The 16,897-nt window shown below is 37.9% G+C and overlaps 1 protein-coding gene across 4 annotated transcripts in view; it reads left to right on the top strand.

Annotated features, from left to right (window-relative positions):
• TLL1 (tolloid like 1) overlaps positions 1-16,897 on the top strand; it is a 142,319-nt gene that overhangs the window by 89,183 nt on the left and 36,239 nt on the right. For all 4 annotated transcript variants that reach the window (XM_075500345.1, XM_075500347.1, XM_075500346.1 and 1 more), the window contains 4 exons: positions 5,463-5,578; positions 13,903-14,005; positions 15,412-15,528; positions 16,573-16,718. In XM_075500345.1, the coding sequence (XP_075356460.1) occupies positions 5,463-5,578; positions 13,903-14,005; positions 15,412-15,528; positions 16,573-16,718 (482 nt within the window). The remainder of the gene's footprint in view (positions 1-5,462; positions 5,579-13,902; positions 14,006-15,411; positions 15,529-16,572; positions 16,719-16,897) is intronic.

The raw sequence follows: 16,897 nt of genomic DNA, 5'->3' as shown, positions 1-16,897 counted from the left end.
ACCATGGTCGTTCAGCAGTAGTGTGCACTACAAAAGTAAGTTATTTTTTGCAGCAGTGGTGAACAGACTTCAGAGGGATAATAAAAATGAATGGTGGTTGCAGGATCGTGCTCCTTTTCTGGCACTTTGTTTTGGTAAATTTTGGGATAAGAGACGTTGGTTTTCTAGCCTTACTTAGATGAACCAGTCCATAAAAGAAAGTGGGTTTTGAGACAGAGAAAAAGGCAGAAGGTTTTGCTACAAATTTTAAATAGCATACTATTTAACATGCTATTTTTTTCAGTTAATATTTTTAATAGAAGCTGCATAACTGAATAACACAACACAAACTTAAACATCCAATAAAGGAAGCAACTCTCTGAAAGTTGCATGGTACTTGTGGTCTAATAAATTTTCCAGCAAATAGTGAGACTGAAAATTCAGACTTTAAGCTTTTGGTTTTATGAAAAGAATCATGTGATCATTGTAGTATATAGCAATAAAATCCCTGACACACTGTTGTTTTTGGAGGTGTGCTGTATTTTCTGTTTCAGACAAAAGATGTTAATCATGATGTCTGCTTATGATAAAACAGCAGTGAATATTTCAGACATTAATAACATCTGCATTGTTTCATGTGTCCATCTGTATTGCCTTAAATGTAATACAATGAAAATACAGAAAACAGTAACTTAAATCAGTATTTGCCAGAGATACACACTTCTTTGGTAAAGGATTTTTTGGTATTGTGCATGTTTTGATTGGAGTTCTAGTTATTCCTGCAAGCAGTTTCTGGTCCAAGCAGCCTGCTGCATTTTCTGGGGCCTGTGAACATGAAGTTGAGCTCAGGGGTGCTGGAGAATACAGCTGATCCTCAGAGCAGTGAGGCAGCTGAGCCTCCCGACTTGTTTTAGCTAGTCGGGATATTCAGGGTCATTATTCAGGAAAGGACTTAGTGACCGAGAAATAGTTTTGAGCTTGGTGAAGCCAAGGCATGAGATTTGATAACCTGTCTTTCATCAGCTGAGTAAGTGCCAGGACTCAACAGCCTTACCAACAGCAATTTTGACTTGTTTTTAACTTTTTCTTAGGATTTTTGTCAAAGGAAAACATAGTCACTGATAGGGATCTGTAACATTTTAATACTGAGTTACATTGTTACATGATAGAATAATAAGGAGAAAGCAAGTAAATAAATTGAGGGTCCTTCCACTGCAATCTTGTTTTGAACTTTGAGTGCCTTGGCATTTGAGAACAGATCTTGAACTTCAAGGCCAGATGTATTACAATGGTTTACAAAATATCTAATAGAGTAATAGAATATGTTCTAGTGTAGCTACTAAAATTTCAACACAGGTCTACCTTTATAGTTCTATATAGAAATTGTAGTTGATTTAAAATATATATGTAGTTTTATAGGAGCAAGAGAATAAGAAAGGGAATTGATGGAGAAGGATACTGTTAGGCAGAAAGAGAGGACAAGAAATAAGTGGGTAGAGTGGGACTGAATAATGGATGGGAAAGGAGGCTCAGCCTGGCAGGAGAAGGCTGTTCAGAGGAAGAGAAGGTGGATGGAAGAAGTTCAGCAAATTTCCTAATTGCCAGAGTCTGTGATGGTATGTGTGGAAGCGAGCAGATGAAGAATACCTAGCCTGGCTCTTTTTTGTGCTGTTCTCACTGTTCCTTAGCCTTAACTTGCTCCCAAATCTATTAGATTAGAAGAGAGTGTTCACCTTCAAAAGTCAGCCTTTATTCACTATGTAAGGAGGATTAAGGTTTTTAGATTAAGATTGTTTCCCTATAACTGTAAAGGGGAATCAGGTCAACAGTAAGACACTGAGTTGTAGTAACCTGATTTAAGTTTTTGGTTTAACAAGTACATTATCAGCACCAGAGATTTTTAGGGCTCTCTAACAGCTATATATGCCATATATGTATAGATGTACAGACTTGGGTCTAACTAAAAAGTATTAAAAATCTTAATTCTCTTTAGAAAAGCATAAGCTTAAATTAGCCATATATGAGTATGTATTTGCTAGTGCTATGAACAAAGGAATGAGAGTTGGTTCCCTAAGTGTCTTGGAGGATCTGGGCTTTGTCATTTGCAGATTTCACTATAATCCTTAATGGAACTTGACCATGTGCGTAGGCCAGCCCAGAGAGGTGTTATACGCAGGCTGTGCAATTAAACTCTGCTGCACAGTTCACTGGTAGAAATTGCTTTGTATAAGCATATAATCTACCTGCTTCCTGCACCCATTGCTCATCTTTACAAGGAGAAGCAAAAATAGTTTCCCTTTCCTTACTACAGCAAAGCTTCTCAAGCTGTAAAACAGACAGAAGATTGTTCTTTTGGTTGGAGTGCGTGTGTGTGGAGAGCTAAAGTGGCATTTCTGTAAGTAGTCTAGCCTAGTAAAATTGATATAAGGCATGACATTTGGGAGGGGGAAAAAGCATCAGAGAAAACATTGGCAAAGTTAATGATTAACAATGGAATAAAAATGTACAAATGCTTTATAAAGCAGAGGTGTATAAGATTGAAGCGGTAATTAATTTCTTCTGACATGAAAGATACTAAGATTAGTTCTTAGGAAATTTAAATAAGTGGCCCTTACCACTCATTTTGCTTCTACATTTCTTTCCCAAAGTGGACTCCATTACTAATGGACCGTCACATGGTAAAATGTTTATCATATACCATTTTATAAGCCTAATCACGAATACTGTAGTTGCCACAGCCCAATTACAGGGAAAACCCTTACATTCTCTCCTGATAGAATTTTAACTGTTTCAATTACCCATTGCAGAGGAATGTGCTTTTAAACAAGAAATGCCCAAATCACCCTGTCTACAGTGGCTCTGGAAGCCAGCCTGGAACTCAGACCCCATAGATAATTAGTTCAACTATTGATTGGTATAAGCTGTTCTTGTTATAGTTCCCTTGAGTAACCAGGAATTTTAAATTAAATGGTAAATATGGTGAAAAACATAAAGGCCAAACATATTTTTTAATTTCTAATTGTGTTAATTCTTAGTAGGAGTTATCCAATTATAATTTTTCTTATGCTTCCCTTAAATTCAGAAATATTTCTGAAAATTTTGATTTGATAGAGAGCTCCTAGGCATTTAATATGGATATAAGTTAAATTGTTGGATTAACCAGCTTTATTCTATAATTCCTAGAAAAATAAAATGTTCCACAGCAGCTTTTGCAACTTAAAATCCGTAGTTTTAAGGCTATATACAACTTCTGTATATGGAGCATGGAGTGTTATTAATATTCCGGATAAAATAATCCTGCACTCTGTATAAGAGAGAAAAATTCTGAAATGTTTTCAAAAATGTAAAGCTATTATGCTTAATTCATTGATGTGTTAGTTTACTTTTATATTGGGTAATTTAGGGATTTTAATAGAGTAAGGGGTAGATATGCCAGGGGCTTCCTCCTCTCCTATTACTAATTGCAGGGCTGCATTTGAACTGACATCTCGTATGTCCCACATACTTCATAGCATTTTGTTTGCTTACATACTTCACATTATGTGGGTATGTGCATTGCATGACTTCATAATCAATATTTGTGAGTCGAAGTCACAGTTAATTGAAAAAATGGAACGTGAGCAGAAAAGACTGGACAAACGGCATTCTCCGTTACATCCGTATGTCAACTGCCCAAGGCTTGTTTAGGAGCTGTAGCGCTGGTGAAATAGTTATAGCTAGAGCAAACAGAAGATGTACTAAAGCTTGAAATAGTATGCCTTGTGAGAGGACACTGACGCAACGTAGTCCCAAGCCATGCACGGGGGAAAGAGCAGGAGAGGGCTCTAGAGGTGGTGAGCAGAATACTTGGATCCTCACAGATCTCCCAAGTCGTGCATGCATCTGCTACGCAGGGTGTCTCCTCTTTGGGCTCTGCTTTCCTCTACTCCTGTACAAGACTACAATTTTACTCTTGGCCTTCTCTTAGGTGCTTTACTTACACGCTGTAAGCTACGATACAGTTCGCTAGCGCTGGGGGAACCCATTACAGTGCTCTGCAATTTATTGAAGTTTGCATTCATTGCTGTGTTAAAAATAAATTGGGGTTAATTATGGATATAGCATTTTCACTGAAAGGGCTTTGTGCAGAAATAATTATTTAGCACTGAATACCTTTTGTGTATGTGTCATTTTCTGTGGCTGCCTGCAATTTTTTGAAGATAAAACCACATTTTTTAAATGAGGGGAGGAAAAGAATTTTTTCTCCTGTTTCATTCCTAAAGGACACGGTGACAGTGACTTTAGCCATTATATTGTTTGGGGGCTGCACCAATCTTTCTTTTCTCTCCTCGTCACAAGAACCTTTTCAGTGTCAGAGGGCATATTTAATGCCTTGAATGTAGCTTATGCCTGATATTACAGTGTAGTTGTCAGATTACATCTTAGATGCATTTTAACAAGGCAGCCTTTACAGCTGTGTTGTCTGTCTTTGTCATAAACAATCTCTTCCTTTGTCCTCTTTTATTTAAAGATTTTCTAGATCATTTATAATTCATTGAGATTTTGATGATACAGTAGTTCACCTGCTGGCAGTGGTAGCGCTGTAATTTGAAAGCACTGCAGATCTGATTACACTGTCAGTCATGGGATAATATTCTCAAATTCACATCTCTCGTATCACACCTGCAAAATTGGTGGGCGAAACAACTTGATTAAGGTCAAAAAAGATGACTGACTGAGGCGTGACACCCTACCAGAATCAGTTTTAGTGCTGGAGAATGGCAGGATCTTCCAATGCTATATTTTAGTGTGAAGAGGAATTATTAACCAGTCTGCCAGCAGCTAGTGACATGATTGACAGGTGAGATATGGGTGCTAAAAGCTTCAATAATAAAGAATATAGAACCTTTTGGTATTTTAGGAATTCACATTTGCTTTGCTTTATTACTCATATCTCTACAAATCACTGTTGCAAGAGATTTTGTTGAGTGTAGGATTTAGTTTTCTATACCAATGTAAAGGAGTGACTTTAGGTCAGATCAGTCTCTCATGTGCGTAAAGTACTAAACTAAATGAAACCACTGACGAAATCCTAGTGTGGTGCCAATCATGCCATGCCAGCTTTTGTTTTACTTTTGTTTCAGTTCTTAAAGGATGTGTCTAAGGGTGTGGCTAACTTTTTTTTTTCACCAAAGTAAAGTTATATGTATAATTTTGCAGTTGATTGACAGCAATGACATTTTTAAGACTGCTGTAATTTTGGTTATGTCAGCAGACAGCACACGAGTGAAATAGTTCATGGAATAAAAACATCCTGTGTAAAATGGAATGAATGTCAGACAGGCTTAAAATCATTGTTTTGAATAAATCGTAAAATAACTGCTCTGCTTTCCATTCTGCATCTGCAGTGAGTTAAATGTACTCTGAGTAGGTATTGGAAAGATACATTTTTCTCTGTTAGGTGCATTCAATTTCATATTTTTACTGTATTTTGTTTCTTTCAGCCTGTGGAGAAACACTGCAGGAATCTACAGGCAACTTTTCTTCTCCAGGATTTCCAAACGGTTATCCTTCCTACACACACTGCATATGGAGAATCTCTGTGACCCCAGGGGAGAAGGTATTTTAATATTCCCTCAGCTAAACACAGATACTATTTTCAAAATAAAATGTTGCATTTCTTTAGCTTTTCATTTAAATTTAAGCTTGCATAATAATTGAAAACAATGGTATGCCATAAAAAAATGGGGACCATGAACTATGTGCTATTGACTTGACTTTGGTCTGTGGCATTAGAACCACATCATCTATTTGGTGGCTGTCCATGTGAAATGAAGGCAAGATTTCAATCTGCTACATGTTTGCATCATGAAATCCCTTCAAAACTGTCTTCCAATTCAGTTGGTGGTCGGTGGTGTTGTGGTTTAACTCCAGCCGGTTACTGAGCCCCACCCAGCCGCTCGCTCACTCCCCCCCCCCCCGGTGGGATGGGGGAGAGAATCAGGGAAGTAAAAATGAGAAAACTCATGGGTTGAGATAAAGACAGTTTAATAGGGAAAGCAAAAGCTGTGCACACAAGCAAAGCAAAACAAAAAATTCATTCACTACTTGCTATCGGCAGGCAGGTGTTCAGCCATCTCCAGGAAAGCAGGGTTCCTTCACGCATAATGGTTATTTGGGAAGAAAAAATGCCATCACTCCAAACATCCCTCCTCTTCCTTCTTCTTCCCCCAGCTTTATATGCTGAGCATGATGTCATATGGTATGGGATAGCCCTTTGGTCAGCTGGGGTCAGCTGTCCCAGCCGTGTCCCCTCCCAGCTTCTTGTGCACCCCCAGCCTCCTCGCTGGTGGGGTGGGGTGAGAAGCAGAAAAGGCCTTGACTCTCTGTAAGCACTGCTCAGCAATAATGAAAACATCCCTGTGTTATCAACTCTGTTTCCAGGACAAATCCAAAACATAGCCCCATAGTAGCTCCTATGAAGAAAATTAACTCTATCCCAGCCAAAACCAGGACAGGTGTAAAGGCGGAAGAGGTAGTGCAGGCTCCTTACTGGTCTCTTCTCCAGCACAGGCTCGGGCGAGCTGAGTGAGCTGTGTAGGGCTGATAGCTGGGCTCTGCCTAAGGAAGCTCTTAGTATGTTGAATTGAGATGCTTCTAAAGTAAAACAGTAATAATGTGGTGTAAAGAAAGTGTCATTGTAGGTGTTCCTTGGTATTGGTGCTAGCACATATAGTTTTACTTTCTGGGCATAAATTTTAGGAGAAAAAGTGTGGGGAAAAAAATTTGGCTTGGTGAGAGCAGTTCAGGGAGGGAAGTGTGCCATCCTAGTGAAAGCAAAACCTGTTTTTCTTGTGTACACTTTCAAAACACGCTAGCTGCATCTTGTTTTAAATTATTGGCTCAAATATTAGCCTGCTTCAAAACACATAAGGATAGAGGGAGCAATGGGAAGTTTCACCTGAGAAAAAATTTGCAGGGAAAGAAAAAAGGATGTATGTTTTTTGGGTTTTTTTTTGTTTGTTTTTTTTTTTTTACAAGAAGTGGTGGCTGATATTAAGCAAATACAGCCTAAAGACTGAAATACAGAATCTAGCATCAGCCTCAGTACTGGAGAGTCCAAAGAGGAAAACCCAGCATTTGCCCCCAGATATTTCAGTCAGTTTTGTTAGTGGTCTCCCACTCCTTATTGGACATAAGTTTTCTCCTGATCGGATTACTTTATTCCGTGTTTCTTTCAGGTCAGGGTCCTGGTAGACACCAAGAATATATGTTCTTGATGTGTTAATAGAACCTGAGGAGCTGTAAGAGCATTTGCCACTGTGGGGGATGAAAGCAAAGTCATTTGGAAAGTGTTCGCCCTGCTCTGGGCAAGAGCCAGAGACAGGAGGAAAAATAAACACACTCTGTGCTGAGAGGGCGTGGGTGGCTCTGCAGGTTGGCAGGGAAAAACAAATGAAAACAGATGAATAAGAGAAGGTTTGCACAAAAGATGCAAATTAATCTAGATAGGTAATTTTATGTTCCCACTATTTGTGTTGCTTCTTAGACACTGCTGTGAAAACAATAAAAATGGCTTAGATTTCTATTCCTCAGTTTAAAAAAAATTAAAAAATTGTAGTGTTCATCTACAGTTATGATTGGCTTTTGAAAACAATATTAATATATGAGTTAGAAAATGCTCATGCTTAAGTATTCATAGCATACTCCAACTTTGTGTAAGCCTATCTGTGGACAATAGCGTAATTCTAATATATTTGTAATACCATTACATCTTGAGATTGTAACCACCACTGGAGCTGTATTATACTGTACAAAAGCTTAACGGGGGAAAGCCCCTGTCTTGAAGTCAGCAATGTAAAAAGACAGGCTCCTTTCCTATCTTACCCCCCGCCCCAAATGGGGAAAAAGAGTAAACAGAATTTTCTAATTGAAATTCGACATGACAAGTAGTGTCTGTAGGGCACTGTTCTAACCTCCAGGTCTCATAGTCTCCATATAGTTCAGCAAGAACGAAGTAAATGATATTTGTGCCAATCTCAAAAGTCTGTTTTGTCAGTGCTATTCCTATAGGATACTGTCTGGCTTGAGATAAAGGACCCTATTTGCAGCAAGTACTTGATGTGAATAGAAGATAGCAGAAATGAGGCCTAAATCTTAATTAATGCATATATCATGGTACTTGGACATGCATTATGCTTGATCCCAAATTTTCTCCGTAAATGATAACATATTATCTTTATGAACAGAAAATAAAAATATATTTAAATTTTTGTTCCTTTATTTGCTGCTTTGACCCTGACAGATCTCAGGAATGTTGTGTGGAGGTTAGAGTACGTATAAGTACATCACATCATGTTCTGAAATGTCAGTGAGCACTTTAGTCACCTAAAAATAAACTGAAAAAGCATCAGTCCAGATTGTCTAGCTCTTGTCTTATTTATTGAGATTTAACATTGTGCTGTTGAGCATAGTTTAGAGGACTTCTATTCTATCCATGCTGCTTTCTGCAAGTACAGACACTTCTGATCTTTGATGGCAGGAAATTCAATGAAGGACGGGATTGCAGTGGTACGCACTAGCTGCAGCATTCCTTTTATTGATAGGCGTCATAAATTGCCAGCCCAACCTAAAGTGTGTGCGTCCCTATTACTAAAACAAGGCAGTTCATTCACCTTTTACTTTCTCTCAAGACTTAAGACTATATGGTAAACAGCTGTACACAGTATATCTATACACAGAAAAATCTCTGGGGGAGGATGGTGTTAGTAATACTGTATGCCCTCTGCCAGGGCGAATCCCGCCTTCTGATGTGTAGAAATTTTGTTGGCATAGGGAGTTGCATCTGTGCCAGTGGTTTTTTTTTTAATTTGCCTTTTTGAATACGTTACATTACTTTCCAATTTTCCTTAATGTGTTACATGAATGATAAAATAGGACAGATAAGTGCTTGGTTGATACGGGAAAAAATGCCACCTGTAGAAAACTTAGTACTACCTGGTGTTTGCTATATATTTTGTGCTTTCTTATCCCAGGCAGTAGACGGTATGATATATTCTCTCTGAAGCTGCAGTAACACAATTGAATCTGCTGTGTAATCAATAATTCCTTAGCTGTGCTGACAAATACCCATTGACTGTTTTTGCTATGAAGACTTTCAGCCATCCTGTCCCCTTGAACAAGCTCTGCCTTGTCTGTAGCTCTATTTAATACTTTGCAGAATTGCAAATCAGAATCTTAAATATATTTATACTTGTTTGGTTCCCGACCAGAATCATGCTGTGACAGATTGGGGGTTCTGCCTATGTACAGCTAATGAATTCTGGTCAATGTTAAGGAATTGCTGTATCATCAAATATCTTGGCACGTCAGAGTGAGAAAAGGCTGTGAAGGTTATTTCATATAGTTTCAAAGGCAGGGGCCATTGAGGAGGCTTATTAAATTTTAATGGTTTCCATTGATATAGCAGCACTCTGAGACAATTACATGATCACACCTAAGTAAAACCATCCTTTTCCCAACTTTATCCTGGCAACTAAGTTTTGGGAAAAGGCAAATTTCCAAACAGAAAACAGAGCAATCTGATGTTTCAGCTGTGTCATGGAAAATGGAAAGCTTGTGGCTAGACTGGTGAGAGACCTCCAGGCTCTACACAGATGAGCCAATGGAGGAGGTATAGGATGTGGCTTCCATAACTTGCTTCCAGCAGAGCCAGCTGGGTTAGGTTAAGCAGCTGTGGAAGGTAGCCTGACCTTAATCTGGCTGTCTGGATCTCATCTGGGTAGAGAAAAAGGCTCCACCTTGTGAACCTCTCTCCCTGCACAGCTGGAGTGAGGTGGGCATGGGTGGAAAAGGACAAGGAGACTGCTGAGGGCAGTAGGGTTTTCAAGTAGTATGGCTATATACAAACAGAGATACCTACCTATGGTCTGAGAAACTCAGGAAAAAAAGAAGGTAAGAGTTTAGAAGGAATCTGAACTGCAAAGTGGATGAGCTGAAGAGAAGAACAAAAATTTTGTAGTTGGTGAGGCCTCTTTATTTGAAGGACAAGTTGAAGAAGAAACAGTCTGCAGAGGACAGACAAAATTGCTGTGTGAATGAGAGAATATACAGGACCTCTCTGCCATCCTCAGAGGTAGATTCAAATAGCACTTGGAAATGTAATAAAAAACTGAGGCAGAGGAAAGCATATGAATGATTGTACTTTTAGCCAGATCTGCATATTTCTTATGGAGAATAACATCGTAAGTCGGTGGGTTTGGAATTCTGATAATATTTGTGCATTTATTTCTTCAATACATGTCCCTGAAGGAGTGCCTGAACAGTACAGGTAAAATGCCCTGTGGGTTAGACATCTGGGAAAGGGTAAGCTAGAAGGTAAGCTAGGAGAAGTTTGAGACATGTAGCAGTAGGCAAAAGCAAAGAGGTGAGTTGTGAGGTTCCCTTTCTGGGGAGGAATGGCATGGGAAGTCTGCATCCAGGAAATAAGACAGGGAAGTTGAAACAGGAGGTGCTGCAGTTAGACTAAAAGAAGCATGAGAGCATGTGGATGAACACAACAGTAATCTAGTGAATGCCAGCTGAGAGGATCAACTAATGCTTTGATGCATGCCATTTTTAGGTAAACAGTGCAATAGTCTGGAACCTGAGTAGTATGGCATTGAGGGATTTCTGTCAATTTTCTCAGTAACACTGGAAAGAAAACATTCTTCCTACTTTGCAAAATTAAAAAAAAAAAAATCTTTCTCCACCAAGGCCCTGGTGAAAAACTGGCAAGGGAAAAATGAAAGCCATCTGAAGAGAGATGTAGCTCAATAGTTGGGTTGAAGATAGAGGTTGTTAAGTAGAAACCCAGATTGTAGTGCTTGCTCTGATGAGAATGTGTCCAAAGTGTGTGCTGTGCTTACCTGAATCATTCCAGTTGTCCCTCTGCTGTTGAAATTTGTTCTACTTAACCTGACTAGCCACATCTGAAATGGGAAAGGAGTCTTAAAGTCTAGCTCACAGAACTTGCAGAGATATAGGAGATCTAGAATTAAATCTTGGATGTCTCAAAGCTGGAAGTTCAAATCCTTCGAGTTCAACAGTGGACTGTCTGGATGATTTGCTTACTGGCTTTCACAAAAAACCCCCAACCCTCCCAAAAGACACAAGCAACACTCCCTCCTCTCCCCCCCACTCAATGCCCTACCTGCTCTAGCTTTAAAAGCACTGATTTGATATATTTTCTATGTAGAAGATGTTTATTGTTCTAATTCACTGAAGGATTAAAGGGGTAAGCATTTAATGGTCTTTTTAAATTCCAGGCTTATGAACACATCCCCTATCTACATATACAAGTTATTAATTGAAAATGGGTTTTTTTCATTAGGACTTAATTTACTTTGTTTTTCAAAGTTCAGGGAAAGGGTAGCTATATGGAAAAATAGTTCAAGATATTAGAATATCTATTACTGCAAATCTTTCAGTATAAAGAACACATTTTCCTTAAATATATTCATTTCTACTGTAATTTCTATTGCAACAAAGAGAAGGGATTACACAGCAATTGTGTCTGATTTCAAATTAGTCCATTTTCATCTCTGGGCTCAGGAAGGAGGCCTACAATATAATTTGATGACTACTCATTGTTATACGTCTTCATGATTCAGAGTGCCAATGGCAGCCTGGACATCAGTTAGTATTATCTAAATAAATTTTGAAAGTGTCAAACTAACGTTGAAGCAGACATTCTTTGCATATAGATCTGAGACTAAATTATTACCTCCCTTTGTGGCCCTAAAATGTCAGAAGGAGGGGGCCAAAAGAGAGAGAGCAGGCTATATTTGTTACATCTGCTACACTAAAAATGTATCAAAGCTGCTTGCAAGATGTTCCCATGGAGAACACGGTGCTAGAGGCAGAGTGCTGTTTAAGCAACCCTTTTGCAGGTTTTGTGGATGTGGTAGCAGCTTGTGGATATAAACGTTTGGCCATACTCAACCATCAGAACAGGTATTCATTTATACAGTGCTGTCCTGATGGTCCTTGGCATGCTTCATGTCCCGTACCTTCATCCCACAAGGCTGTGGCTGTCAGCATAATGTGCCTCTCTGTACAGGACTTCTGGCTGTTGGGTTTTATGTGTAGCCTTACAGATGTTTTCTGTTTCCCATGGCATCACGGTGGTAAAGGCGAAAAGCTGGATAGAATCACCTGTGAGCTTGGTCTTCCACCCGAACAGTCAGTAGTGTCAGCACTAGGGGATAGGGGAACATACAGCTGTTAAGGTTAAGTCAGAAAGTTTCCCATTCTCCGTTGAAAACAAAAGGGATTTTTGAGAATGTAGTTGCTTGTATGGATGTACTTAGTTATTTTTTGTGGAAAGTAAGTGAAAGCAAAACCGCTGCTAGCCTAATGTTACGACACACAGTGCTTTGCTATGAAAGATTGTCTCCATTTTGCATTGTTTGGAGAGGAGTCTTACTGTGACTCTATACCACCTACACACCCAAACCACTGAACTTTATGTTATCTTTAAATTAGCTTCCTCCAATAGCCAATAGTTTTTATCTTCTTAAAATTAAACAGTCTGAAAGAGTTCTGCCTTTCTGGTTTAATATTGTGCAATGTTGTGGTTGGAGAGATACATGGTGCCTTCAGAGGAGATGAAGTAAACCATCCCGTCTGACTATCTGGCCCCATTGTTCCAGTTATGGTGTTACATTTTCTTCTTGCAGCTGGACTAAGGGTAAATTCTCCTTTCAACTGACAGTCACAGCTGCTTCGTAAGCTGCCACGGAGATATATTTTTGCAATGTGAGGTATTTGCTGCTGTGCAGCAATTAAAGTTTGCTTTATGATAGTAGGTTTCAATTGTGAGTTCCTAGGATCAAAGCTAAAAATAAGACCACTTCTCTGCTCATATGTGAATAAAGAAGATTTTTAGTTAGGTTGAAATATTTATTGATCTACACTGAGGAACTGATTTAGAAGAAGATGAATTCTTTTTCCAAATACACCTAAATCCAATGAAAGGGTATGAATTGTAAATGATTTTATAATACAAAATATGAATGATTTTTAATCTTGTTTGGACTTATCCCTGAAATTGCAGGACATGATGCTAAGACTGTCCCAGTCAGTCAGGGTCCAAACTGTAGCTATTGTGTCATCCTGTGATCCAGGATGAATCCTATTCCTGTGTTTAAAAGTGTAAGTTTATAGCAGTTTAGGATTAGTATTTCTAAACTAAAGTGGGATAATGTAATGGTCTAGGGTAGTCCTGATATTAAGTATTGAAAATATGCCTATTTACGGATGTGCTCAGTAAAATTGGGAATCCAAGTTCAAAAGTTCCAGAAATGCACAGGACTCAGATTTCTGTATAAAAAGCTTTATTATAGTTTCATTAAAAGTCATTAAGGGACTGTGTACCATTTGTTTTAGTGGTACTGCTTTCAGCATTACTGTCCACCATTGCCAATATTTAACTTGTCTGAGAGTAAATTATCTTGTCAAAACAGTAGTAGAAGAAAACAAAAACCAAAATAAAACAACAATTTTTTTTTCTACAGCTGTCAGTGCTGATTATAGTCAGAATGGAATGCAAGAGGAATTGGCAGGAGAATTATCAAATAACATACTTAAAGTTATATTAGTACATTGTTTTACCTTATTAGCATTCTCAAATTTTTATTTCTCAGTGAAGAGCTCCCTGTAAGCAATTAAATGTGAGTAGTCTGTCTTGAATCTGCGCAAATATGTAAGATTAAATAAAAAACTTTTAATGTTACCAAACAACTTTTACTTACTATAAGAAATTATTGAGGAGAGATTAATTGTCTAAGTGTTGGAATCCTGTTACAGGTGACCACTCTGGCCTCAGTTCTGCAGAAAGTTGTGGTGATGATTTTCTAGTATTAACCACACGTGATTTAATGAGGTGTTCTCCTCTGATTGCAGATTGTTTTAAACTTCACCACCATGGACCTTTACAAGAGCAGTCTCTGTTGGTATGACTATATTGAAGTAAGAGATGGCTACTGGAGAAAATCACCTCTGCTTGGTATGCAACTGTTGAATGCTGCACTACCATACTCGTTGAGTTCAGTTGACTTGCTTGCTGTTGAACCCACAACAAACCTCTTTGTTTTTAGGTGTCTAGAATGTATCTAAACTTGGGGATGGGAAAAATTCTAAATGGCCTCAAATAAGTTGTTTATTTGACTTCAAGCCTCAAGCCTTCTTTTCATTGCAGCTATCTGTTATTCAGCGGCATGTGTGGAAAGAAGAAAACTACAAAATGTGCAACTTTTTGCTTTGCTTATGGGTATTGAAATATGAAATTGCCATAGTTTTGTTCACAGAAATGGGGAAATACTATACAGACAAATCTGTGGAGCATGTGATGGGAAATCCATAGAGCACGTGATGAGCACTGTGGTTGAGAGCACCCACTGTAGAGTTGTACTTATGAGCTCTGTTCCTGTACTTTTTAAATTATGAATAGAAGTTTACTTCTATTTCTTCTTTGCATGTTCTTCCCTGTTCTTGCAGAGAAAAGACATGCAAAGCAATAATGAATTAAGTCTTAGAGTTGCAACTAACATGCAGGAAGCTGCAGACATCCTTTTCTTAATTCAGAGGTTTGCTGGTGAGATTTGACACCCCATAATGCCACTGCCCAATCCAGAGGCTCGGTTTGACGTCCTGTGATCTCCTCTGGTTGAAACTGGGGATTTCGGACCATAGGAAACATGAACGTCTCCAACTTCTTGGGTCGGTTTTGCTGTTGGTTTTAGAATGGAGACTAAAACTATTTGTTAGCATCCTAACAGCTGCAATTTAAAAACAGCAAAAAAGAAAGAAAAGGAAGCAGATACAAAGGAGAGCTTTTTAACAGTAGTGCCTATTTTCTTGGCCTTAAAAAGAAAAGAAAGAAGAAACAATTAAGACCAGACAGTAATTACCCTTTTCTCCTGTTCTCTATCACCTAGATAAACAGAAATTTCACCTACCTAGGATGCATTTAAGAGGATAATATAGTCTAGGATCATTTGGATGTTAGTTTTTAAATCTCTTAGGTCCTTGGACACAATGAGCAGTATTACTGTGACCGAGATTACTTACCTCTCTTAAGATTAGTACTCGCTTTCCCCTTCCAAAATGCTCACGTTTGTATGTATAGAAACAATCTATAACAATAATTTTTCTGCTTAATTCCCCTAAGGTTTTATACTTCGACTTGTGAGCCTGACTGCAATGAAAAGAAGTATTGAAAGCTTTATAATAAAATCTTTGTGTATTAGGTCCTGATCTGCAGAAACACATGTGCTTAACCATAAGCCTGTGAATAGTTCCACTGAGTTGGTTATGCTACTCCTGCTGATAATGTTAAACACTTGTATAAATGTTTGCAGCATTTGGCTTCAGAGGCGGCAGAAAATGCAGTTACTGGTTGCATGTTTTTAGGCAGGTTTTGTGGTGACAAACTGCCAGAAGTCCTCGCATCCTCTGACAGCAGGATGTGGATAGAGTTCCGCAGCAGCAGCAACTGGGTTGGGAAAGGTTTTGCAGCAATTTATGAAGGTAAGCCTCTTATAACATTAAAAATTACTTGATTATGGAGGAAAAATATTACCGTATACCTTTGGATATTTAAAAAAAAAAAAGTCAGAAATAACCTAATACGAAATCGATATTTTATTACTAAAAGAGATAATAGATGTTAACATACGAGAAAAGACATTTTGAAACTCTTCCTGTGATCAGATTTCAGATGACCTCTTTTCCAGGGACACCACTGATAATATTCTTAAGCATTTTTTACCAGTCATTTAATTAACTAAATGTGCATGTTCTTGTGCTTAGTGTGTGGACAGATTTCTTTGAGTACTTTCTGTTTATTCTTCAGAAAAATCTGACTTAAGTTTTCCATATGCTCTGGGATTACTTAATAGAGACACTCCCACACACTGAGTATATTAGCAAATCAACATTCACCTGTTTAAAATAGAGCCTGTTTTCTTAAATATTGAATCTATGGTAGTAAACTGTATGACTTAGTTGATATTCACAGATCTTTACATGATTATCAGTAAGGACCCTGAAAAGTGCATTTACTGTTCATGAAAATATTTTTTTTTTATATTAGCTGTTTCTTCAATTTCAGTGTAAGCTTGAAGTCATAAACTGTAGGTTAAAATGCATAGATCATTATAAAATATGAGATTTCTGTCTCATTTGTCTGTTTCTAAAAGTTAGGAAATATTAATGAAGAATGTTTATTAAATATATTTCAAAGGTGAACAAAAAGTAAAATGTAATTATTTTGATCTCTTAAATGTATTCTATAAGATGTATAGATTCAGATTATCTGTGATTCCAAAGTCTTCCTGAACATTGTAGACATGTTTAGAGCTATTAGAAATGCGGAATTATATTTGTTAACTGAAATATGTATAGTGGTTTAAATGGATTGTGTTTTCAATATTTTGTCCTTGGTAGACTTTTTAAAGTCTTCTCCAGAATAATCTTATCATTAGTTTTAAAAAGGGGAGCATAAGATGCCAGTTTGGTCATGGGGAACAGAATATGTCATTACTGACAATAAGAATTTTATGCTTTTATCAGCTATCTGTGGAGGTGAAATCCACAAAAACGAAGGCCAGATCCAGTCTCCCAATTATCCTGATGACTACAGACCAATGAAGGAATGTGTGTGGAAAATAACAGTGTCAGAAAACTACAATGTAGGATTAACCTTTCAAGCATTTGAGGTAAAGCCTTTTAACTGATCTCAGAAAAAGTATCTAGTGGATAAGTGACAGTGACATTAAAGGGAATCCTCATTAAACCTGTGAATGAATTTAAGAATTCTCTATGAAAAATAAGCTCCAGAATCCAATTCTACTCTCCACGAAACCTTCCTTTCTGCAGAAATTTTCAAGATTAAAAG

This window comes from Mycteria americana, chromosome 4 (assembly GCF_035582795.1).
Source record: "Mycteria americana isolate JAX WOST 10 ecotype Jacksonville Zoo and Gardens chromosome 4, USCA_MyAme_1.0, whole genome shotgun sequence".
In the NCBI taxonomy this organism is placed as follows: domain Eukaryota; kingdom Metazoa; phylum Chordata; class Aves; order Ciconiiformes; family Ciconiidae; genus Mycteria; species Mycteria americana.
Note: the sequence above shows the minus strand (reverse complement) of the source record. Positions and strands in the feature narration are given on the sequence as shown.